General features: G+C 42.3%; 1 protein-coding gene across 7 annotated transcripts in view; it reads left to right on the forward strand.

Annotated features, from left to right (window-relative positions):
* The first annotated feature begins 265 nt into the window (after positions 1 to 265).
* The window catches only part of adam19b (ADAM metallopeptidase domain 19b), a 30,228-nt gene continuing 6,251 nt past the window's right edge, over positions 266 to 24,242 (forward strand). For 2 of the 7 annotated variants that reach the window (XM_086024005.1, XM_086024006.1), the window contains exons 1-17: positions 266 to 535; positions 3,875 to 3,960; positions 4,041 to 4,111; positions 12,035 to 12,113; positions 12,288 to 12,364; positions 14,277 to 14,463; positions 14,552 to 14,617; positions 15,688 to 15,759; positions 15,874 to 16,040; positions 16,181 to 16,265; positions 19,008 to 19,147; positions 21,118 to 21,295; positions 21,369 to 21,458; positions 21,537 to 21,732; positions 23,222 to 23,330; positions 23,464 to 23,680; positions 23,791 to 23,868. In XM_086024005.1, the coding sequence (XP_085880131.1) occupies positions 427 to 535; positions 3,875 to 3,960; positions 4,041 to 4,111; positions 12,035 to 12,113; positions 12,288 to 12,364; positions 14,277 to 14,463; positions 14,552 to 14,617; positions 15,688 to 15,759; positions 15,874 to 16,040; positions 16,181 to 16,265; positions 19,008 to 19,147; positions 21,118 to 21,295; positions 21,369 to 21,458; positions 21,537 to 21,732; positions 23,222 to 23,330; positions 23,464 to 23,680; positions 23,791 to 23,868 (2,007 nt within the window). In that variant the 5' untranslated portion in view covers positions 266 to 426. Of the gene's footprint in view, positions 536 to 3,031; positions 3,056 to 3,874; positions 3,961 to 4,040; positions 4,112 to 6,442; positions 6,556 to 12,034; positions 12,114 to 12,287; positions 12,365 to 14,276; positions 14,464 to 14,551; positions 14,618 to 15,687; positions 15,760 to 15,873; positions 16,041 to 16,180; positions 16,266 to 19,007; positions 19,148 to 21,117; positions 21,296 to 21,368; positions 21,459 to 21,536; positions 21,733 to 23,221; positions 23,331 to 23,463; positions 23,681 to 23,790; positions 23,869 to 24,242 lie in introns of those variants that run through there. The other 5 variants (XM_086024000.1, XM_086024001.1, XM_086024002.1 and 2 more) reach the window with 4 other exon arrangements.

Consider the following 24,242-nt stretch of genomic DNA (forward strand, 5'->3'; position numbering starts at 1 on the left):
GCTTGGCGGTCCCAAAAAGGGACGTAATTTGTCCGGCCGCGGCCAGGCACTGTGAGTTTCCAGTGTCGCGCCATCCCTGGGTATACTTATTGTTATAGTGTGTGTGTGGGGGGATCGTGCGTGTGTGTGTTTAACATAAGGATCTCTGCCCGTCGTGGGGCCAGCGTTCAGACAGTATGACTAATGATGTCTTGTTGAATGCTATACAGTAGTCTTTTCTTGGCTAGACGTGCGTGCGCATGCGTGTGTACGCGCGTGTACTTAAAGGGGAGGGCTAGAGGAGAATGTCCATCATCCCTCAGAGGAGCGGCGCCTCCTCGCCATGTCACACCAGCCGAGAGTCTCCTTGCTTCGGATGTGAGCGATCCCAGCGAGCGTGTACATGTCTCTCCCGTCTGAGTCCAGTGGGAGCCTGTTGTGTTTAGGATGCGTCCTCCGCCTCCTCTCCATGGCGCGCCGTCCTCTCTCCTCTTCCTGTCCCTTATAGCGCTTCTCCACTGGGTTCAGCCGGCGGTGCAAGCCGCTGTTGGCCGCCGTGAGTATCGCTTGTTTACATCGATAAATAGCTCTGATTCATTATTTTTTTTTCCTAGGTGCGTACATTATTCGTTGCATTTTGGGCAGACGCTTCCAAATGCACGAAGCAATGAACCAACTGTAGTTTCTGTGTAGCCTTAAACATCTGCATGCATTAAAGAGGTCGGGTATTTATAAAAGTTGCATGATGGAAAATTGCTGCTTGTAGCAATATGCACTCACCGGTCACAACATAAGGTACACTTGCACAGTCAAAGGAGCCCTATAGGATACAGTAAAAATAGTAGCCTACCGTTTTAGGTTGGCAGACAACTATTTCTTTAACTATTACTTCAGTATTGAATTATTATGTCAATAACACACATTAGACAAAAGTGGCGGCATGCCCTCCTATTTACAATCTACAATTGAATCCAACAAAGTGCAAACTCAACTGGGTTCAAACGTACTGTAGCATCATATCTGCCTGGGATATCCCAGCAATGTAGTAGCTACACAATAGACAAGCGATGTGCTATTACATCAGCTATCAATGCACCATAGTTTGTTCTTAAGCAGACAGTTGTCTCACTTCAAAAGGTTTTATCTACTCGCAGGGAAAGTGCATAACAATATATCCGATCTGGCAACCTCAATTTCAATCAAATTGGATGCCTCACCATAAAGCAGTAGAAGCATGTACTTAGTTTTACCAAGCCTATACATCAATGTAAAGATATAGCTGTATATTACTTCAAGGTTGCCCAACCTTAGGAAAGACCAGTGGTCCATTTTTATTGGGTTGCCAATTGCCTATGTGAAATACTGCTCACTGTTGTATTCATCATTAATGCAAGCTCAGAATGTTGCTGTACTAAATGCACTGTGCAGTTTATCTTCTGTGAGCGTTAACACGGCAATGCTACTGCAGTGCATGGTATATTTTCGTAAAGTAGGATCCCAAGGAAGAAACAAATGTCTAACCTGGATCTAATGTAAGCGGTTGTTTCTATCTGTGTCTTGTGATTGGCTGGCAACCAGTCAGGGCTGTACCTCGCTTCTTGCCTAGTCAGCTGAGAACAAGTGCTATAGAAAATGGATGGATGGATGTGTTCCAAGGAGGCACCACATTTCTAATTTGTGTCCTGAGCTAAAAAGGAAGAACTCTGAATTAAATGCACTGAAATAAAGCATGGTGACATTGATGTTGTGGGGTTGGCATATCTGCCTCACAGTTTAGAGGTTCTGGGTTCAAGTCGCAATTTAAGCCCTGTTGTATTGCATGTACACAGAAGGACTGCCACAAACACTTATTTAGTACCGGTAGTTGACTAGTCACCGATAGTAGTTGAGATTAGTCGACTAATCGGATCACATGTACATCACGGCATATCGCACTAGCAAGCAGTTGCTCTTATCCATCATTAGCTTATAGCTTGAATTCTTTAAGGTATGCACAAATTAATAGTAAAGTCAATTAAGATGATAGTGCATTCAACTTGGATTAAACTTTGCAGGTTGAACCAGAATTTCTGACATGTTTTGATGGAGCAAACTAAATTGAATGTGATAGGGTACGGTGGCCCTAAAATTTTTAGCTGTAAATATTTTGTGCATTTTAAAATGGAGCCAAAAAGCATAGCTGTGCATAGTTGCATTGTGAAACTGTCTATAAATACTAAGCGAAATACTTGTAAACATATGTCACTCTTCCTGAGCACCAAGCCTTTTTGTTTGTAGAAGGTAGTGAAATCAGATGAGTAAAATTAGGAAAATGCACTGTGCCAAAGAAAACTAAAATAAACACGAGTATTGTTTTTTAATTTAGTTTTTCTTTTAACCTTTATCCAAAACGTTTTGTTTTTCTTCACTAGTATGCATAATTTGATTTACACAATCCAAATGTGGTACCCACCTGAAATGAAAACGAGACGATTTTTTATTTTTTTGCAATATAAATTTGTATATTGTAACGAACTAGGCTATGTGTTTTATTGTTATATGTTGCCATTGGGTGGCATGGTGATCGACTGGTTAGCACATCCGCCTCACAGTTCAGAGGTTGTGGGTTCGATCCCGGCCCAGGCCTCCTTGCATGTTCTCCCCGTGCCTGCGTGGGTTTTCTCCGGGTACTTCGGTTTCCTCCCACATTCCAAAAACATGCATGGTAAGTTGATTGGACACTCTAAATTGCCCTAGGTGTGATTGCGAATGTGGATGTTTGTTTGTCTCTGTGTGCCCTGCGATTGGCTGGCAACCAATTCGGGGTGTCCCCCTCCTACTGCCCGAAGACAGCTGGGATAGGCTCCACACGCCCCACAATCCTTGTGAGGATAAGCGGTACACATAATGGATGGATGGATGTTGTCATTGATGGTTTGTAACAAATATGACATGTTGTGTTACTTTGAGTGCTGCTATGTCCGTTATGTTCATAAACGCATCACTCCGCGTGAATGGGGCGAGACTGTGAGGGAGCACGTTTGTGTTCGATGTCAACCAAGGGCATATAAATGTTGTATTTGGTTTGTTCATAAATGTGAGTTTAGTGACTAATGCCTCCATAATCGTTAGAAGACGCTACAATATTTTAGCGTACCAAACAGGACATTACGTTACATCAAACACACACGATAACCCGTGTGTGCTAATGCTAGCTTCCAGACACGACTGTGGCTGTGTCAGTAAAGAAATCAGGCATCAGCCACAACGTGCTTCCTTTTTAGGTGCTCATTTGTTACCGCCGTGCTGCCATGAAAGGAAGGTTTACATTGTATTAAGTAATTTTGTGAAATGCGCCCGAACCTTTTGACTCTTATTACTCACTTGTGTTAGCCGTGACACTGCATTACACACAATACTTCTGTTTACATCAGATTACCATTACTGCGCATGTGCATCACAGACAAGTCATATAGACGAGGCAGTTTGGACAGAAAAAGCACCAAGAGCAGTAAATAAATAAATACATTAATAACGACCAGTCAGCTGTTAAATTAATTGTAGAGCATTTTGATCGTCGATGTCATTGTGACTCATCGACTAATCTTGTCAGCTCTAGTAAACACTGCAAAAAGATACACGTTAACTTTATTGCAGATTGTCCGTATGTGATTGTGAGTACTGGTTAATTGTTGTGTTGTTTTGTCTAATATGCTGCAAAATCTTTTGAGGTTTCAAATTTGGATTCTTCTAGCATTTCAATGAGTGCCCTATAAGATGGTAAATTCTCATTGATGCACACATCCGGCTAAAATGCAGTGAATTTAGTACCTGTGTGTATCAGCCACTATCACATAAACTAATTCATCTAATCAGTATGTATGGTGCTGCTATCATAAGATACACTTTTCTGCAGGAAAAAGTGGTACGGTGGAGAGTTATGAGATCACCACTCCCATATGGCTGCATCCTCACAGGCAGAGCAGGTCTGTCGACAGAGGGGTGAGTCAGTCTCACTATGTTAACGTCACAAGATGATGAAAGACACAATGGCTCATTTTTTGTTGCTACTGTCTTCCCAGCATCCTGCCGAGGCTCAAGTTGTCATCTCAGCTGAGGGCCAGGAGCTGCTGCTGCACCTGGAGAGGAATCAGTGAGTCTTTTCGCTCGCATAGACTGATGCATGGCAACTTTAGAGGCGTTTATAGAGATGCTCAAATGACCCCGTCCCAATCGGCTTATTTGTTTGACCAGATGTTAATTGGCGTATAGACACATGGATGACGTCAGGGCCTCTGTTGATGCACAGATGGAGATGACGGACGACAGAGGCTTGTGTTGACACCCGATCTGTGCGCCTTTTGGCTAACAGGAAGTCTGTTTTTTTAACATACTGCAATCTGTTGTTTTTGAGTGCTTCCCCTCCAGTCAGTGTGATATTTCGATTGATAAGACTGTCTTATTTAATGGACAGCGTGGTAGGTTGTTGGGTTGTAAGTCAGCACTCTTGAGATGTGTGTGGTGATGACCAGCACACAAGTGCGATAGGAGGCTTTTATGAACATTAGAAGTACATTTTGCCCCACTAATGTATGCCTTTCATTCTTCATTCCTTCACCCTTGCAGACACACGCACACACAAACACAACACAATTATCAAGTCATGACTCCAGTGTGTCTGACTGACTTGCCTCTGAGCGATTTACCCCCTATGTGCTCCCTCCACAGCAGGTGGTCGCACTCTTATATTTCCTTCTAGGCAGGGATGCTTCATCAATCACTCGCTGGTGTAGCTACTGGGTGTGGAGGGACGCACAACAAAAGAGAGCATGTCTCACTTTATTACATTATTCACTTACCGGCCAGAAAAGTTTTGAAACTCAATTTGAGCAACTTCTCATCAGTTTCCAGCAAAAGGAATGATTTCAACATTTTACGAGCGTCAATGTGATTAGCTGAAGTTAGACTTGATCATTGCAGAGAAGTCATGTGGGGAATGTGTTATGACTGAATCCAGAACACGGGATTAATGCAGAAAAGAGGTCACAATGTTGCTGGGATCACTTTAAAATTGGGCGTGCACTGGGGAGAGCAGTGTTTTATAGGGGGTAGGATGTCAACCGTGCAGTTCTGTTAAATTGTTCCTACTTAGTGATGGACAGTGTCCAGACTCAATCCATTTATCTTCCTTTTTTTGTTTGCGTGTCTGCCTGATCTTATATCTTAATGAAAGGCTGTTATTTGGTTCAAGGCCAGGTATGGACTAGTGTGATGACTCAAAGGGCAGGAAAATGGATATTAAAAAAAACAAAACAAAGGTGTGTGTGTGTGCGTGCGTCTTTGTGTGCGTGAATGATTAAGATGATTTGAAGGGTTGAGATTAATAAGGAAAAAAGAAACTGTAAATACGCTAAAGTGTGTCCGCTTTTCTTCAGACAGATTTTATTCAAGCCTATGTCACTCAGTTTTCATTGGTTAGTCTGCACGTCAAGTAACATATATTGTCCAGCAACTATATCTTTTTTTTTTTAATTGTTTTTTAGGTGGTGTTGGGTAGAAATAATTCACAATTTGAAGTGAATGACAGACTTTTTAATTGTCTTTCATACTATCTTGAAACTAGTCATGCTCCGGTTGGAGGCGGTTGGCCACCGATCGCGGTCGGACAGTTTCTGTGGAAACATACGTGATCCACATAGGTCGATCAATGCTTTTCATTGCCGATCACAAAAAACGATCGCTGGCGGCTCGTACTTTGCAGCCGGCAGCCAACTAGAGACCAGCCTGTGTGCTGTGTAGCGTCCTTCCCCCTTTCCTTAACATTGTATGTTACAAACCTAACCAGTAACCGAATCATGATATATGTTTGTGCATTTTCTGCACTTTCGATATGATATGATGCCCTGTTTTTGTACAGTAATGGGATGGCAATTTCCCGACCTCAATCACTGTCGCTCTTAAGAAAACGAGCAGCCCATCCGCCTTTCGTTTCTTCTCCTCTGACATTCCCCAGAGCTCCGAGGGCAAACATGCATCTCCCGCTCGTTGACTGGTGTCCTGCTTCGTGACCACACGCACACACACGGCTAATGCTCACTGAATACACAAACGAGGCTTCAAGCTCGCAAAACATGATGGATTTCAGGGTTAGAGATCAGAGAGGAGGAGATGTCTTTGCTTGTCCCTGGTTCACATTATGTTTAGTCTGCTTAAACGTCTGCCTGCAAACGCCCGCGCTTGCCTAATGGCAAACACGTGGGCCGCCAGACCGCACCGTAAAAGCCTGTAAATCGTCCGCTGCCAAGCATCAGCATCCTGCGGCTGCCTCCCTCTCCTTGTGTGCAGTGATGTCATCCGATACGATGAGAGAATGCGACCCACTGACCCTAATGCATTACCCCACGTCCCCTTCTCTTCTCTTCACCCCGCCTTCACTATCTCCAAAGTACATTCGCTTTGCTCCCCCCCTCCCAACAGAAGCTGAACCAAGCCTTTGTCTCACCGTCAACCAAGCCTGATTCAGCCAGCAATGTGCTCCTCAATCACAGCGTCTGTCCTCATCTTGGACCTCATCCAAACTCTTCAAAGTCCCCGAAGGCTAGCGCATTTATTTACACTTTTTGTCTTTTTATGGTCTTCATTAAAAAAGGGCTTGCGTCATTCAGCAGCATTCAACTGAAAGGCTTTTAGATACGGGGCAGTTTGGACTCAGCAGCGGATTAGCGTGATGTGCTTTATTCAGTGTAATGTGTTGCACAACAAGTTCAAGGGGTTTCGTAAGTAGAGGGTAAATGTAGAAATGCGTGTTTGGTAATTTTTTTTTTTTTTTTTTTTTAACCAAACTGTCTTTCTTCATCTTTGTCAGTCACTGTACAGTACAGGTAGTTTCGTTTCGATAGTTGCGTTGTTGTTGTCCAAATTCAACGGATCCTTGGTTCAGATTCATGTTTTACTTTCACACATTTGAGTGCATAACTGTATTTGCAAAAATGAGCCTGATCAAATATACATATTTCCTTGTACAAGTCTATATTAAGCCCCAAATTATTATGACCTCATTTGATGAGTGAGCATGTTTTAGTTAAAAATGACAAAAGATGAAAAAAAAAAAGAAGAACCATAAAAAAGTTAATTTAAGAGGTTTTAAAAAGTATTCATATTCCCGCCAATTTTGAGAAAATCTTTTGCAGCATTCCTGGTAACATTTTGAATAACATCATTCTATCCATCTACCAATGTTCTACTCACCCAATAAAAATGACAAACTAATGTAATAAATAAATCACTCTTAATAATGAATACATATTATGTACTAGTCCCCAGGAAATCAAATGAACAAATTACAAAGTGCTAGTTTATCAAAACCTTATTTGTTAGGCAGCTACGGATATTTGATTTTTTTGTTGTTGTACTTTTTACATGAATTGTGATGTTTTCATATCGCTATGCACTTTTGACTCCTTGTGGAGGAACAGATGAAAGACCATATTTTTACTGGCTTAGTTTTATACAACAGTAAATCATTTCAATTGCAACCAAACCTCAGTTAAACATATGTGGTTGATTGTGACAAATACACTCTTTCTCATTTTAATCCGAATGTTAATTAAATTATCCACTCAAGACGTGATTGTATAATTTTAGTAGAGGCATGTTGTGTCTATATGTCACGCGTTGGCAGCTTAAACAGCTTGCACTGTAGTGCAGATTCTGCCATCCCAAAGGTGCAGTAGAGGATCATAAATGTAGAGCGCAAGAGTTATTGTGTGATCATCCGTCCTGTGTGATTATGAAAACAGCACCGGGCTAAAACCCAGTCAATCATTGATCATTTTTCCTGTAGTTCTGCCACGATGAGCAATGGAGAATGTTACATGTGAGCTGAGAGCATTCTGGGAATATTTTGGAGAACCAAAGGAAGCGTTCATGAGCAAGGGCAGCGGCAGAGGGTTGTGTCCCGTTACACTGGGACGGTGACATCAGTGAATCTCATTACCACTAAAGCTTTTAAGTTCTCTCGTTGGCCAAGTCATCCGTAAACGTCTGCTTTCTGTCTGTTGCTTGCTTTGTGATTAGATCAACAGACAGCCATTGTTTCAGATGGCAAGTTTCTGGCTTCTGATGGCAGGAAATAGAAAAATCCCCTCCTTTGCTTCCTTTGTCCTTTATCAGCAACTCAAATGATGCCTTTTGGGAAACACAGTAGAACCTTTGATGTGCACCCATGACCAACATTTTTGCGGAAAAGTATACCACTAAAATCCCAATTTTCTTTGACTTTTGTTTGCAACATTGAATCCGAACCAATGACAGGACTGATTGGTGGGGTTTGAAGAGGTTAACAGTACAGTGATCCACACTCTATCGTAGGTTTTACATTCCAGAGCACCCCCATATATGTGAAATCTGCGATTTTGAAATACCCTCTTCAAATACACCCAATACATGTTTTTATATCGTATGTGCGGCACTAAACATCGTTTTTTAGGTCTATTTTCGGAGACAGGCACACGTGCGCCCAGCGTAAAAACTGGCACATCTTTTTCGTACCATTGTAAGTCTAGTTTAACTTGTTTGGGAATTTAGCAGATCACTCTACGCTGGGCTGGGTGTTCTGGCAGACCAAGTGTGTTTGTCCATTACATTCCCTGGTGCACCTGACGATTTGGTGACAGACTGTAGACCTTAGACCAGGTAAAAGCAGGTCTAAGTTGCGGTGGCTGTAACGTGTAACGTGATTTTTGCGAATTTGATGGAGGCGCAGGCTGACAGATTCTGAACTTGTGTGTGGTGGATGCCATCCTATTTCATTCATAAATATGACAACAGTGTGCGTCAAACCATCTGAATCACTATGGAAGATAATTCATTGAATTATTTATTGAACTATTATTATTATTGTCACCTTTAATATAATTGTGACTGTGGCACAACTGTGGGAGGTTTTTTTTTCCACACACACGGACGCACAATCATGGTTGGAAGGCGGGCTCCAAGTTTCCACTCCGCAGCGGTGAGCTGGGGTGCTGCTGACCTCGACTCGGGATGTTGTGAGTCCTGGCGAGAATACTTCGAAGACCTCCGCAATTCTACTGACACAACTTCCTTTGAGGAAGCAGAGTCAAGGCATTATGAGGTTTATGAGGCGCTCCTATCTCTGGGCTTGAGGTCACCGTGGTGGTTAAAAAGGTGTTTTAAAAGCTCCTTGGTGACCAGCTCTGCACATTAAGCAGGGTTCACGAGGTCCGCATGTATTGCGTCTCTGCTTTTTGCAGATGATGTGGTTCTGTTGGTTTCAACCCTAAACCATAAGATGGATGCATAGTCTTGAAAAACACTTTTGGAACAATATACACACATGTACAAGCAAACACATATTTAAAGAGAGCAAGAGTAATGGATAACACATCAATATTTTACAAACAGTAAAAAAAGAGTAACAACTGTTATAACCAAAAAAAAAGCTGTGATACAGGTGAACCACAAGATAGCGGGGATTTAATGTACTGTACACTAAAGGTTACTTTTCACAACTCAAAGCAGATCAACTCCAGGGTGGCCCGTTCACCCAGTGTGACCGTCCGCATCATTTGGTGACAAAGTGATTAACTTCTTTTTACACTTGTGTGTCAAATAAGAATGTTAAAACGTGAGTTATGTGACACATCTGTGACTTAAGTGTTTTGTTTTCACTTGTTTCCAATAACAGATTCTATTCATACAAATATGGTGGTTTTTGATTGGATCAGCTGTGGTACGCTCCAACTCAGCCATGACCCAGAGGAGCAGTATAGAAAATTAAAAGATGGACTGTTAATAATGTTTGAAGGTTACTTAAAACATTGCCTATAAAACTAATAAAGGTTTTAAGATGGTGAATCTATTAAATTCTATTCCAATGATTTTCTTGGAGGAAATTTGTTTTGAGAGGTTCTACTGAAGTTGCTCTCCTGAAATGAGGACGAAAATGTGCCTATAGAAGGGTTGAGACTGTGCCAGATGTAGGGTGTATCGTGTATGTAACAGATGTAGAAGCCCATTACACAGTAATGAACACATAGAATAAGAGCTAAAATTCCTAAATGCTCATTTCCGGCAACCTACTTTTCATCTGGCAAAGCAGGAAAGGGAATATAATGATATTTCAAAATACAGTATATGCCCCTGAAGTGACTCTACAAAGCTTCCTGCTATGGAAAACACATAAGGAGAAATCGGAAATAAAAAGGAAGAGCAGCACTGAGGATGTGTTCCATATGTCCTTGAGACCCCACTCTAATCCAGCATCAATTCTCTGCCTATTCTCATCGCGTCATAGCTACAGATGGTTTGACGGATATTATCAAAACTATATGACAGGGGGAATAAGAACTGGGTTATTTGGAGAGAAAAACAAACAGCTGTTGAGCTGGGAAGGTTTAAGAATGAAAACAGGAAGGACGGGTTGATTGAGACAGGGAAGAAGACTGCAGGCAAACATCTGGACAAGTATAATGTTCTTGGTGTAAACCTTTGAGACAGTCTGTTTTAGTATGCACACGGCTCATCATAAACAGTACATACTGCAGACGGTTTGCATACGGAACATGTGCTCGGGCCAACTGTATCTTCATTAGTTAGCAGTCAACAATTTCTTTTCCATCCTTTCATTCATTGCTGCTTTTGCATTCAGTACTGCTTTTCCTCACCAGGGGATGTGCAGTATTATTGATACTAAGTTGAAGAGCATTGAGCGTTGAAGGGCATTCCGTCAAACTGACGGATCGGTCCGTCATCTTGTCACTGACGGACTTACATTTTTCTGACGCTTGACAAATGACGGGACACCTTTTTAAAATGAAGGACTGATGAATGACAGAAGTGGGTTTTCATCCATCAGTGTAATTATCACTAACCGCGTCCGCCAGTGATTGCCCGTCAGGCCGTCACTGACGGACGCCCGTTTTTCTGACATTTTTTGGGGGGGACCAACTGTCGGACCAGCAAACTGACTTCTGACTTCTAACTGCCAGACTTAACTGACGGACTGACGATTACAATTCAGTTTGTCACAAGAAATGAGGGACTGACAAATGACGAATGCGTACTCTGTCCACGAATTACTACTAGTATTACTACTAGTCCCTAGTAGTACTAGTGAGCTAGCATGCAAAAGTCATATTAGCCCGCTAGTGAGCTATCTCGCAGACTGCTGACCAGCGTCGTCCAGTAAGTCACCGCCTGACATGGTTCTGTGCCTTATGTGTGTCCTCATAACACAGCGAGCCAGTGGGATGGCTTGCCCTCGGGCTGGAGGGCTATCGAGTGGATCGGCGGCTGGGTCATCTGGAATGGCGGTTCTCCGACTCATGTCAGAATGCCCGAGTGCATACTTAGGCTTGGTTTTAGCTACGTTCCAAAAAAATCCAGACAACTGAAATGGGGAAAGAAAGAGTTGAAACTTGTTTTCCATCAAGTTGCTACAGATTTTTTCAGTCTTTGCATGTCTTCTGCCTTTTTCTTCAAAGATATTTATTAATGGATTCAGAATAAAATCACTGAAATCACTTGACAGGGTCTTTAATATCATTTCAAACTCATCTTACAACATTTGCGCAAGGACGCTGGCCTGTATGTTGCCATTTCGGAACCTGTAAAAATATCAAATACTATTTTCCTATCAGCCATTACATTTTTTGACTCAGTATCTATAGATTATAATATTTTTAACATACATACACTATCTCGCAAGAGACCCTTTATTTTTAGTTCTGCACTTACTGTAACGTACGTTGAGCAGATAGCCGTTATTTCCAATGCTGCCAATAGTGATCTAGACCATTTGTTCCATCAGCTTGAGGAGTTTACCACCCTGCTTTCTCAGACATCAACCCCTGAAATTAAAAAAAAAAAAAAAAAAAAAAACATTTCGGGCCAACAAATAGTTAACTATGTTCAACAGAAATAAATCACAAGGAAATTTTGTGAACAGGTAGATGGGGTGCTTTTCTTTGCTGTTTACTGTAACTTTGCTCAATAAGATGAATAAGTCTATCTGAACAGGTAGTATAAATAAAATTGAAATGTCTTCCCTCAGGCAGCTATTGACCCCTGGATATCAGGAAATATGGTACACTCCGGATGGAAGTCGCAGATCCTTCTCCCCAGTTAACAAGGTAAGTTGTGAAACACTTTGGTGAGCCATGAAAGATCACTATGACAAATAATCAAGTCATAGGTGACACGGAATTTTCCAGTTATGTGGATGCAAATAAGGAGCAACCAAGCATGGAGATGGTTGAGCATTAATAAGATGCATGTTTACATTGGATTTCTTTTTTCTGTTCCAGAATCACTGTTTGTACCATGGAAAGGTTGTGGGTGTAAATGGTTCCAGTGTGGCTATCAGCACATGCTCAGGTCTCAGGTAAGAACCACCTGAGATGGAGCTGCTTTATAGATACGTCACAATATTACAGCATCATCATGTTTTGACATGGATCATAATAGGAAATTAGTAAATGAGCATTGCTTGATACAGGAACATTGTGACTCCAAGGGGATTATGACGTGACATCTCCATGAAATGAGATCGAAAAGACTCGCATCATCATTTCCCCCAAATACTGTATTTCAACCTCCTACCGAACCGCTCCGATGTAGAAATGCCCCGACACGCTGGACCACATTGACTTCCGTAAACACTATGTCGTGAGTGACGTCGTCTCTTCTTCTGCGCATGTGGGTCACTTTCGGGCGCATATGTTCAAACACAAAAGAGCTCGAGGTCGCATTGATAATGTAAAATGAACGCTTACACACAAAAAAAACCAAACATTTTTAAAAAGACGGCAAATCACAGTCCTGCGTAAAGATGAAAGTGACTTCCTACAGCCCTGATATGCAGATGATGTGTGCAGAGGTTCAGGAGCAGAAGTCCCATTAACCAGGTAAAATACATATTCAGGCAGTTATTTTGCAAATATTTATTTTCATTGTTCAAAGTTTATGGGGATTCAGTATTGGTTTTCGATCTTGCCGCTTACATGCAGAGATTTCTCCAGATTCTCTGAATCTTATTGACATTATGGACCGCATATGATAAAATTCCTAAATTGCTTGCAATTGTTTGTTGCGAAACGTTGTCAAACGTTTGGACTATTTGCTTAAGCAGTTGTTCTTATGTGGTGAATCTCACCCCATCCATGCCTTTCGGGGATGCTCTTTCATAACCGGGCACACCCTGAACTGGTTGCCAGCCAATCACAGGGCATGAATAGACGATCAATCATTCACACTTCCATTAACACCTAGGGACTATTTAGAGTCTTCAGTCAACCTACCATGCATGTTTTTGGAATGTGGGAGTGGGCCGGGGTACCCGCAGAACGCCCACAGGCAGAACATGCAAATACTACACAGGAAATCCCGAGCTCAGATTTGAACTCAAGACCTCTGCACTCTGAGATGGATGTGCTAACCAGTCACCCACCAAATTGTATTCAGTTGTATTCATTTGAAAATAAAGTAGGTTGAAAAGGATTTGCAATCATTGTATTCTGTTTCTATTTATGTTTTACACAATGTCCCAACTTCATTGGAATTGGGTTAGAAACTATTGAAATCCTTCTTCAGCAGACAAAATGACAGGAAACAGTTGTGTATTGTGACTAGTGCAGTGCAGTAGGTTAGAAGGTCTGAGATTAGTCAGGGGATCCTCTTTTTTTTTCTCTTGGTTTGAGGCAGTAGAAGGCACATGACAGAACGCCTAGCCATGTGTGTGTGGTTTTTTTTTTCGGTCTGTTGCTCTCCATTTAGATGAATAGATGAATTCTAATAAAGTTTCTGGGGCATGGCGGGACACATGGGTGGGTGTCAGACCTCTCCAGATGTTCAGTGCAGCTGCTTGAGCTGCGTATCTTCGGCATGTACGTGACCCATTAAAATATTGTTTTTGCCTCCAAACTCTGGACAAATCGAATCAGAAGTACACAGATGCTTGGAATTAGAATAAATACTTTGTTTCAAATGATGACTTCTGACTAGGACAGCAACAAATAATGTTCCCATATTTCTTGGAAATAAAATGTAAAGAGAAAAGACCATCGAAATATTGTACCGGGGATACACCCCCATCCCACACTATTGCCTCTGTGTCAGTGCTCACTAACAGGAGAGGAAGAAAAAGATATTTTTCCCCATTGTTACAAGTACGGGTATAAATTATGCTTCCGCAACTATCCTTTTTCTTTGTAAAAGGAAGGATTAGCAACACAGATCGACAATGATTTGCAACCGCTGGATGGAAATGTGAGCAGTGCCTTTTTTACTGTCCTCAGGGGTCTAATTTCTCTAAACACAAGCGTCAGCTACCTCATTGAGCCTGTTTCTACGGATACACTTCAGCACGCCATTTTCCGAGCCGAGAGTTTTCATCTACCTCCTAGAAGCTGCCTGCAGCACTATAGTAACGAGGAGGCCCTTGGCACTTTCCTCCATGGGATGACATCCGCACCGAGATTAAGGGTGAGTTTCAACTGGACTAGACTAGAAAAAATACTGTGTATACTGACACTGGAGATTTATTTTTAACTCCGATACCAATCAATTAAAGGAACGAAGAGACCTCAGTCAAAATATGAAATACGTGGAGCTACTGTTGGTGGCAGACAAAGCTGAGGTAAGAATGCTGACATTATTTGAGTGTATATGTGCATATTTAAAGACTCGAGAAGATTTCATGAGTGATAGTTATGTCTTTTGTTTTTGACTGTAATCATGTCCTATATATTTATAGTCAAAATTGGAATATGATATTAGGCCAAATTTGGCCGGTTGTGTGGAATTGAATTATACAGACTCAACAAGTTTGTTAGTTTAGTTAAAGCTAAGGCCATACATCAAAGCTCCATTCAGAGACAGTCTCCCATTACCAATAACCAACAATTGACTTCCCGTAATTTCTGGAGGATAACACGCCCTCGTATATTATACACCCCCAAAATCGCCTTTCAAAAGCATTTTTTTGGTTGTACTCATTTATTATATGGTCCCCCAATTGGCTGGTATCAACACCCAAAAATTATTAAGTATTATTTTCATAGATTTGGAATTCTCGTGTTCAGACATATTTTTTTTTGTGCAAAGAGAAGTTCTCTTACCTTGCTTGAAGCCCTCTTGCATGACATCACAAAAGCAAAAATGAAAAATCCCTTTCATATATACAGTGAGAAACTATCCAAAATATTTTTAGTGTAGAAAATATTAAAATAGAATATTATATGTAGGAATTAGGTAGGATCTGATCATCTGAAAAGTGTTAGTATGTATTTAATTAATGAATCTGTCTAATATCAGTTTTTGAATTAAATTACTGAAATAAATGTTTTTTACAATGATCAATTTATTGTGCTGTGCCTAGACTGTTTATTATTAGACTAGAATTGCATCATACTCAGAGCTGTTTCCAGTTTTGTTTTGTTTTTCACCGTTCTCATGTAGTTCAAAAGTGCAGTGAAGTTCTAGCTACACCATTGCAAAAAACACTCAGAATGATAAACATATTGTTCAATGAATATGCTACTCTGAAAGTATCAAAAACAGAGTGAGTGAGTGTCATAATCTTTCTAAAGGCAGCGCTGATACAAATCTTGTATTATTAGGTTGTAATCTGTTTGGCGTTTACAAGTTCCTTTTGGCGAAGAATGTATGGGTGTGTTTGGTTTGTTGTTAACCGTATGTGGTTTTCAGTTTGACAAACATGGGAGTAGTCTCGAGAAGACCCAACTGAAATTACTGGAAGCTGCCAACTTAGTTGACAAGGTAACCTTTTTGTGTAAAGTGTACACACTACATGTACGGTTAGCATCTTTATATTCATTTCTTTCTTCTTTCTGTCAATGCACCATATACACACACACACACGCACACACACAGTACTACAAGGCTTTGAGCATCCGTGTGGCGCTGATTGGTCTTGAGGTGTGGACCAGCCAGGATATGATCAACGTGTCCGACAACCCGCACAGCACCCTGGCGGCATTCCTGTCCTGGAGACGCAAGCAACTTCACACGCTCCACAATGACAACGCTCAGCTCATCACGTCAGTGTTGGATGTTAACTTGATTTTGATCGTGAAAATGAGAATTGAAATCATGATGTGTAGTTAGTAAGTTATTGTTTGTGTGCTCCCGGGTTCTGTACGATCTGGTTGTCGAACTAATGTGCACTTTGTGTTACCAGGGGAAAGTCATTCCAAGGTACCATCATCGGGTTGGCACCTCTCAAAGCCATGTGCTCCGAATACCAGTCTGGTGGAGTGAACACGGTGAGGAACTGATATCACAATCTAGTCTAAATGTTTATGTACACTCAATGTCTGGACGGTAAGTACAGTGGATATAAAAAGTCTACATATCTCTGTTAAAATACCAGGTTTTCCATCGAGCGTGGACTTTTATTATGCTCAAGTGCCACATTTCAGTTTCAAAACAGACTGGTGGTTGTCCGATTTGCCTTTGCGGTCATAGCTACTGCTCTTATAGTTTGAGCTCACCTACCGACCAACACAGCACCGTCTGTCATGAGTCCTGTCACCCAAACCAGATATTTATTGCAGTACCAAGACAGACCTATGAGAAGCAAATTATCTAGACGGACAGAAATTTTAAAGAAAACAACAGAGGAGTAGCAGAAGAAGAAGCACAAAACGTTTGGCTAATTGTTATTTTATTTGATAGCACCATGGCAGTTGCAAACTTCCTTATCATTTGTATTGTTGAATGAATTGGAGACATTTTATAAAATCACTCAACATAACCATTTGCTCCTCTATTTGGGCTCAGCAACAACGCAAGCTTCAGGTCTCTTTCTATTTGCCTGTTTTTCCGATTATCATCACAGCCACAGACAACGTGGATCCGTTCATCTCTGTGTTGACCAAACACGAAATGATTTGCAATAATAAATATTGAGTCGTTTCAACATTTGCGATTGACAGCCCCGACTGTTTTCCGAGCGGATTGGGGAAGAAAAAATGGCTCTCAACACACCCAACGCCACAGCGTAATCACTCTGGATAATCTTTTAGAGACATTTGATAAGGGGGCCTTTGCTCACTTTGCTGGGAGGGCAAATGCTAATTGGCCCAATAACCTGTATGTGTGTACCCTGGTTTAGCTGCATCAGAGATGGGGGCTATTTTTTTGTCTTGCTGGTTGTCATCTACTACCAAGCAAAGCCCCCGCGCTCTCCGATGTGTACGAATGAAGCGGCTGCAGCATTTCAGGTTTCAAATTTCCCGCGGGCAAACGGCAGCGCTCCATCTTCGTCTCCTTTTTTTTCTTCGTCTCATTCTTCTTCTCCTTCCTTTTCCTCTCCCCTCCGTGCAGGCGGAACGTGTGCAGTGCGCAGTGTTCCCGCCGGTGCGTTCCCAATGCCAGTAAGTACGTGCAGTTGGGTAACTAGTGGCGCGTTTAAAGTGTCGGGAGGCAATTTTTGTCGTTTGTCCGTTTCACCGAGTAGGTTGAGATGAACCTTGGCCAACTCGCGACCACGTCACACAAATGAGGGATGATTAGTGGGACCAACTAAAATCTACCTGCGCCCTTGCTTAGTCCCTCCCTTTTTTAAAACTTGTCATCCCCCATCATCCGTCCCAAAAATGTGCGTCCGTCCAGGACGGAGGGACAGACCGCTCCGCCCCCGGGACAGAATGCCCAGCTCTAACAACAACGACGCCTAACTTCATTCTGCATTATTAAAAAAACTACAGAGTGGTAAGCCAACCTTAGTTTAGCTAGCGATATGAATACTGGTTTGGGACCAGGAAAAAAATTGATTTTGAACATTTAGGTACAACTAAGTAGCGTAATGAGGGGTGGGATGGTTTGGGAAAACTGTCCGAACCATTTGTTTTGACTGTGGCATTTCTGTTTGCATATGCAAAAGTTCCCCCCGCCCTCTATTTAATAACGAGGTGAGGTGCTGTGTACTTTGAAAGTAGATTCTATTCATCAAAACGTAAGACACCTGTGTGACCGGCATGTTGCTAGCATAGAGCACTATAGAATCTGTGCAGAGTTGTTCTGGTCGCGAGCGGATCCGCCATATTCGATTTGACAGCGCCCCCCCTAAACTAATGCACGTCAAACCTCAAACGTGACAACATACAAAGTTAATGCCTTTCGTTCATCCATTAACACACGCCAATTAGGTTTGGGTAACAGATTGGCATCTGAAACAAAGTATGTAGTTTTTAAATCGGATGATTATACACATTTTGACATTTACACTCTGATTCAGCACATTTCTGTATTTAGCAACACATTAACAGTGTGCCACTCGTATGACTTTCACTAGTATGAAAAAATATCATGCACTCCTCTAAGCAATTTAAGTTCGATATTCATATTAACTGTTTTTCATTTCATTTTCATTTGTAAATGTTCATTACATTTTTAGAGATAATGTACTGTATTTATTGTAGTAGTATCAGTGAAAAAAAACATCACTACAACATGTTTTACTGAGCAAGATTGTATGACTTGACTTATGACTTGCTTGAACCAAGTAATGACTTGACTTGCTTGAAATTTGGTGGTGACTCAACTTGCTTGATTTTTTTTCCACAGTGACTTGGGACTTGCTTGAGACTTGATGGTTATGACTCGAGGCTTACTTGTAACTTGCACATATGTGACTTACTCCCACCTCTGAGCTGCATCGTATCATTATTAAAAGGTATCAAGGCAAGAGAAGGCTACAAAGTACAACTGGAGGTCCCTTCCAAATTCATGAAAAGTCTCGAAGAAAACTGTTTCAGGGAAGCCGTGAAGTGGCCTTCAGCAACGTTAAACGAGTTGCAGGAATTTTTGGCAACAATGTGACAACAGTCTCCCTGTCTAGGCTGTGGGGTAGGGGACTTTTCTGACAAAGAAACCCTCCCACCTTTGCGACATAAAGACTTGGCATTTTAATTTGCATTTAAGTGTGTTTTCTTGAGGAGACGGGACATCAGTTCAAAACAACAACTTTGAAATGTGTCTCTGCACCTGTGATTGTGGAAAAGGACCACTCGGAGTCAGCTGTTGGCGTCGCCGCCACCATGGCACATGAGATGGGCCATAACTTCGGCATGAGTCACGACAGCGCTGGCTGCTGCCAGGCCAAAGCTGAGGATGGCGGTTGCATCATGGCAGGTGCAACAGGGTAACTACACTCGGTTTACTGTTGTTTTTTTCTTGTTGTGGATTATACACGACAATGAAGTATCATGCAAACATTTTGAGAATCAATTATATAACAACCATATTTAACCTGAGTATCTCTCAGTAGAGCGCAGACCATGAAATAATTCAATGAAAAGTGAAATAATTATGTACACATTTCATTGTTTATTTAATCATGTCATTATTTATTCAGTTTTGTTGCTCCGAGCCATAACAGAGCTCTAACAAGGCAGAACTTTGCAAAAATAGAACATTTTTTTCCCTCCAAAGTTAGTTCGTTTTGGTAGCAGGCTACTTCCTGGTTCACGGAGGATGACGAGGAGACAGATGGTGCATTATGATTTTAGGGGGTGGACGTTCCATTGACACATTCATCACAAAGACAGTGGGTTCTTTGACCCATAATGTTTTGGGGAATTCAATTTTGGGCATTGCATAACTTTGCGTAATGCATAATCTTTTTTAACATGCAAAATTCCTTTGCAAAGAAATCAGTTTTGACTGAGACTGTCAGATTACTGTAACAATCAGTTTATTGTGGTTATAGTTTGTGGGTGGCACATCTGCATCTTCGGTACTGCAGGTTCGAGTCTCGGCTAAGAACCTCCTGTGCAGAGTTTGCGTGTTCTCCCCTTGCTTACATGTTTTGTCTTTGGGCATTCCGCTTCCTCCCACATTCCCCAAAACAGGCTTGTTAGGTTCACGGAAGACTCCAGATTGTCCAGAAGTTTGAATGTTAGTTTGAATGATTTGTCCAGATGTGCTCCGGGCTTGGCTGGTGACCGATCCAGGGTGTACCCTGCCTCTTGCTCAAAGTGGGCTAGTACAAGCACCACACTGAACATGATTATAGAAAATCGATGGACGGACAGATGATACTTTTGTATCAGTTTCTCGGTTGTGTTTGTCCTGCATGGATTCCATCGTCCCACCGAAACTTTCTGTTCAACTCCCTGCTACGTCAGCGGCCATCCAATCCTTAATACTTAATACTATACTCCCGTGTTGAATATTTTCTTTTGTACCGGAATTCTACATTCAGCAGCATTTGTAACACACAGCGTGAACTCAAATTTAAAGGGGAAGTCAGCCATCCATCCATCCATTATCCAAACCGCTTATCCTCAACCCCAAAAAATTGTTGACAAAAATATGTTCTGTGAGACTCTACTGGTCTAAACACGGCCTTCTGTTTAATATTGCATTTGTGGAATAAGAGTTAATCCAACCGTTTTTATCCATCTCAGGGGGCGGCCATTTTGCCACTTTCTGTCAATGGAAAATGACATCACAGTTGCTCAGGTAACGACCAATCACGGCTCACCTGTCTTCTGAAGCTGAGCCATGATTGGTTGTTCAAGTAAAATAAAGTTCAAAGATGGCACCTTTTGAGACAGCCTGCTCCAAAAGCCCAACTAGTTTTTCATTTTAATTAGTACTTTTCCACCTTTTTTGTCTTTATAAAATGTTGTCATTTAAGGTATGTTGTGTGTACCCGTTGTGGATTGTTTTCAGCGCGTTTTTCCGTGACATTTCTTTGGAAGAGAAAGTCAGCGCTTGGTGTTTGCGCCTTTACGGCACCGTTTGTGTTGAGGAACATTTTGATTTGAGGTGCGGCAGTTCTTCATTCAAGTGGTCACCACACACAGCGAGGTTACGGCGTCCAGAAGCGCAAAGGCCACTATTTAGAATTCATAGGAATGTCAAACAGCTTCCAATGTGATGCAGTACAGTCACACACAAACCCAAATTACTATTAGAATAATAAACCCACAGTTCTCAAAATACCTCCCTGGCAGTGTGTGCAATCAAAATTGCTCATCATTATCTTTTCAGAAGAAGAATGTGCGATACTTCTCTTGTATTCTGTCTCATTTAATTGTACAGGTGTACCAAGAAAAATGTCCTATTGGGGTGCGATAGTTTTAATTTGTACTGTACGTCTCGCAGGCACCCGTTTCCACGTGTGTTTAATACGTGTAACATGCGGGAGCTGAAGAGCTACTTGAGCTCTGGAGGAGGAAAGTGTCTCTTCAATGAGCCAAACACCAGAGCCATGTACGGAGGACAGCGCTGCGGCAATGGCTACCTGGAGGATGGGGAGGAATGTGACTGTGGAGAGGAGGAGGTCAGTGTCTTGCTCTCGGTGCGGTCACATTAGTTTATATGATGAAAGGACTCGCCTCTTACTTTCTACACAGGAGTGTACCAGTCCCTGCTGTAACGCCAACAACTGCACTTTAAAAGCTGGAGCTGAGTGCGCCCACGGTGTCTGTTGTCATAACTGCAAGGTATGAGCCTCATAAACAATGTCATGTGAGCAGGGTTCCTTTCACATCCAAGCTCCCCTTCATGTTGTACATGTAAAGCTGAAGCGCCCGGGGGTGCTGTGCCGAGCCCCTTCGGGCCAGTGTGACCTGGCCGAGTACTGCGATGGCAAGGCTGAGTCTTGTCCTGCTAACTTCTATTTGGTGGATGGCACATCGTGCGCCGATGGGAAGGCTTACTGCTACACTGGCATGTGCCTCACGCTGGAGCAACAGTGCCGCGCACTCTGGGGACGAGGTGAGTGAAGCTTGCACAGAATACAGTCAAATACAGTACGATGTTGTTGCTTTGGTGATACAAAAAAGATGGCACACCCAATGGTATACTGGACATCAGAAAAAAAACTACTGTGCAGATGCAACAGGCGACTGTACCAAAAGACACAGGAGTAATGACACGGGTATGAATGTGTGCGTGTGAATGGTTGCCTCCACACTCGTTGACATAAATGATACTATGAACCTTTACTCGTTTTGAAGTCATTTGTCGGAGGAACTATTCACTTTCTGAATTTTCAGGCAATCCATGAAAGAAGTTCATTTGGAATCGCCACTGGGACAGGATCAAGTCCCCAGTTTGTATAGTGTTGCATTAGCCCACTCTTGTGGTTGATTTCAAGCATTATTTGTAGTCTTTCCTAACATGCAGCACTACAAAATAAGTGCTGACGGGTCGCTTCGTTGAGAAAACCGTATTGCCAACCTTTTTTTCTAAATAACTTGTATGAGTAAGGAGACATTTTATTATTATTATAAGTGCACTGGCCACCAGTCGATCGCAGGGCACAGACAAAAAAAATAGATCAGCCAAGCTTCTAAAGATTTAGTAAAAACAAATAATAATTAAGAGAGATTTTACATATTATTTCAGAGTACATGAAGAGCTGTTGATGGTTGTAGCAGAGGTCAGACGTTCAGGCCCTGATACACCAAACCGACGTCGGAGGTCGTGAAGTCGTGAAGCGTCTAAAAGCGTCGTCTGATTGGTGTAGTGGCCACCGTCGTAGTGTCGTAACCCGTCTGTAAGCGTCTTGGGGCATTTATGTATGTTGAATCGGCGTCGCCAGTCGTGACATTTGGTCACTCTGATTGGCTGTTAGCTAGCAAATCAGCGCGCGGAGCACCAACGTGAAGTGACAAAGGCGGAAAAACAGTGAGCACGCCTCCGCTGCCTTAATCTTCTTAGAAGTACAAGAGCGAGGGTTGACAATGTAAGTATTTCACAATACCGTGTCGAGAACGTGATGTGATGGTTTACTTCGCGTGGGAGTTAATCGTGAGCGAAGAATATAGCCGAATGCATTGTTTACGTTTTTATAATCCGCCCCCAGCCAATGGCTTTCCGGTCGGAGTTTTCTAACAATGAGAAACAGTGACTACCGCCGCCGATGGTATGGAAGGCTATTACATACGTTAATGGTCAGCGTCGCTGTCTGTCGTTGCGGTGTGTTTTGCCAGCGTGACGTGCCGACAGCCGCCACAGGGGGCAAGCGTCTGTCACTGTTGGCGAACCTCGTTTTGGTGTATCAGGGCCTTTATCCTCACTGGCAGCGCCTCAGGATTTGTTGTTGGCTGGTGTCCAAGCTCACACCGTGTCAGAATTTCCCCGGGGTGTCTTTGGTGTATCACACAAGTCCCACACAGAACAGCGAGGGATGCCATCTGCATTCCATCAGGTGGTCGAATAACACACCTCGTGCACGGATGTGCGTGTGTGTCCTTAACAGATGGTCGCCCGGCCCATGACGTGTGTTTCAAGAAGGTCAATGAAGCTGGCGACATGTATGGCAACTGTGGCAAAGATCTGTTTGGGAAATACAGGAGCTGTAAGGACAGGTGAGGTGCATGTGGCGTTACGCACATTGCACTTTGACAAGTGTGTATGCTGCACTGCTTTAATTTGAAAAAGAATTTTTACTGTGTTAGCCAAACTCAACAATTGATGACACCTTTTCTATGTTTGTGCCAGAGATGCTAAATGTGGGAAGATCCAGTGTCTGTCTTCAGCGTCCAAGCCAATAGAGAGCAATGCAGTGCGCATCGAGACCACAGTGAGCGTGGGCAACACGAGGGTGCAGTGCATGGGAACACACGTTTACAAGCCTGGCCAGAGAGACGAGGAAGGGCAAGGAGACACTCTGGACCCGGGCCTCGTCATGACTGGCACCAAATGTGGAGATGACTCAGTGAGACTGCAATCATAGGATATCATTATGCATTGTCTGTCTTTTCACATCAAAATGTGAGTTGATGATGTAAAAGTCCCTCCATGACGTTCATTTTTCACTTTCAATAGATTTGCTTCAATGGCGAATGCCGTAATGCATCTTTCCTCAAAGCTGATGACTGCCATTCCAAATGTAATGGACATGGGGTGAGTTTGGTGTGAAAAGTACTTTTTAGTACCTTGAAGGTAGAAAAGTCCAAATAATTGAAGCCTAGTAAGAGTCATTGAAGTTTAAGTACAGAATCTCTTAGGACCATAATGAAAAGGACTTGAAAAGTGGTGCTCTAATAGTATAATGGCTCAGCTAATGCCACGTGTGCTAACGATTAGCATTAGCGATAGCGATTAGTATGTTCAGTCAACAACACAGTACAATCAGCCACAATTCAGCTCCTATATAAATGTTGCATGGTCATTACCGGTACACACAATTGTCTAAGTTACTTACAGACTATGGTTGAATAAGAAGGAACCACAAACAGGCAGTTCGAGTTCGTACTTTCTTGCATTGTCACTTCCTG

Source organism: Filicampus tigris, chromosome 2 (assembly GCF_054856515.1).
Source record: "Filicampus tigris isolate MCC_2025a chromosome 2, RoL_Ftig_1.0, whole genome shotgun sequence".
Taxonomy (NCBI): domain Eukaryota; kingdom Metazoa; phylum Chordata; class Actinopteri; order Syngnathiformes; family Syngnathidae; genus Filicampus; species Filicampus tigris.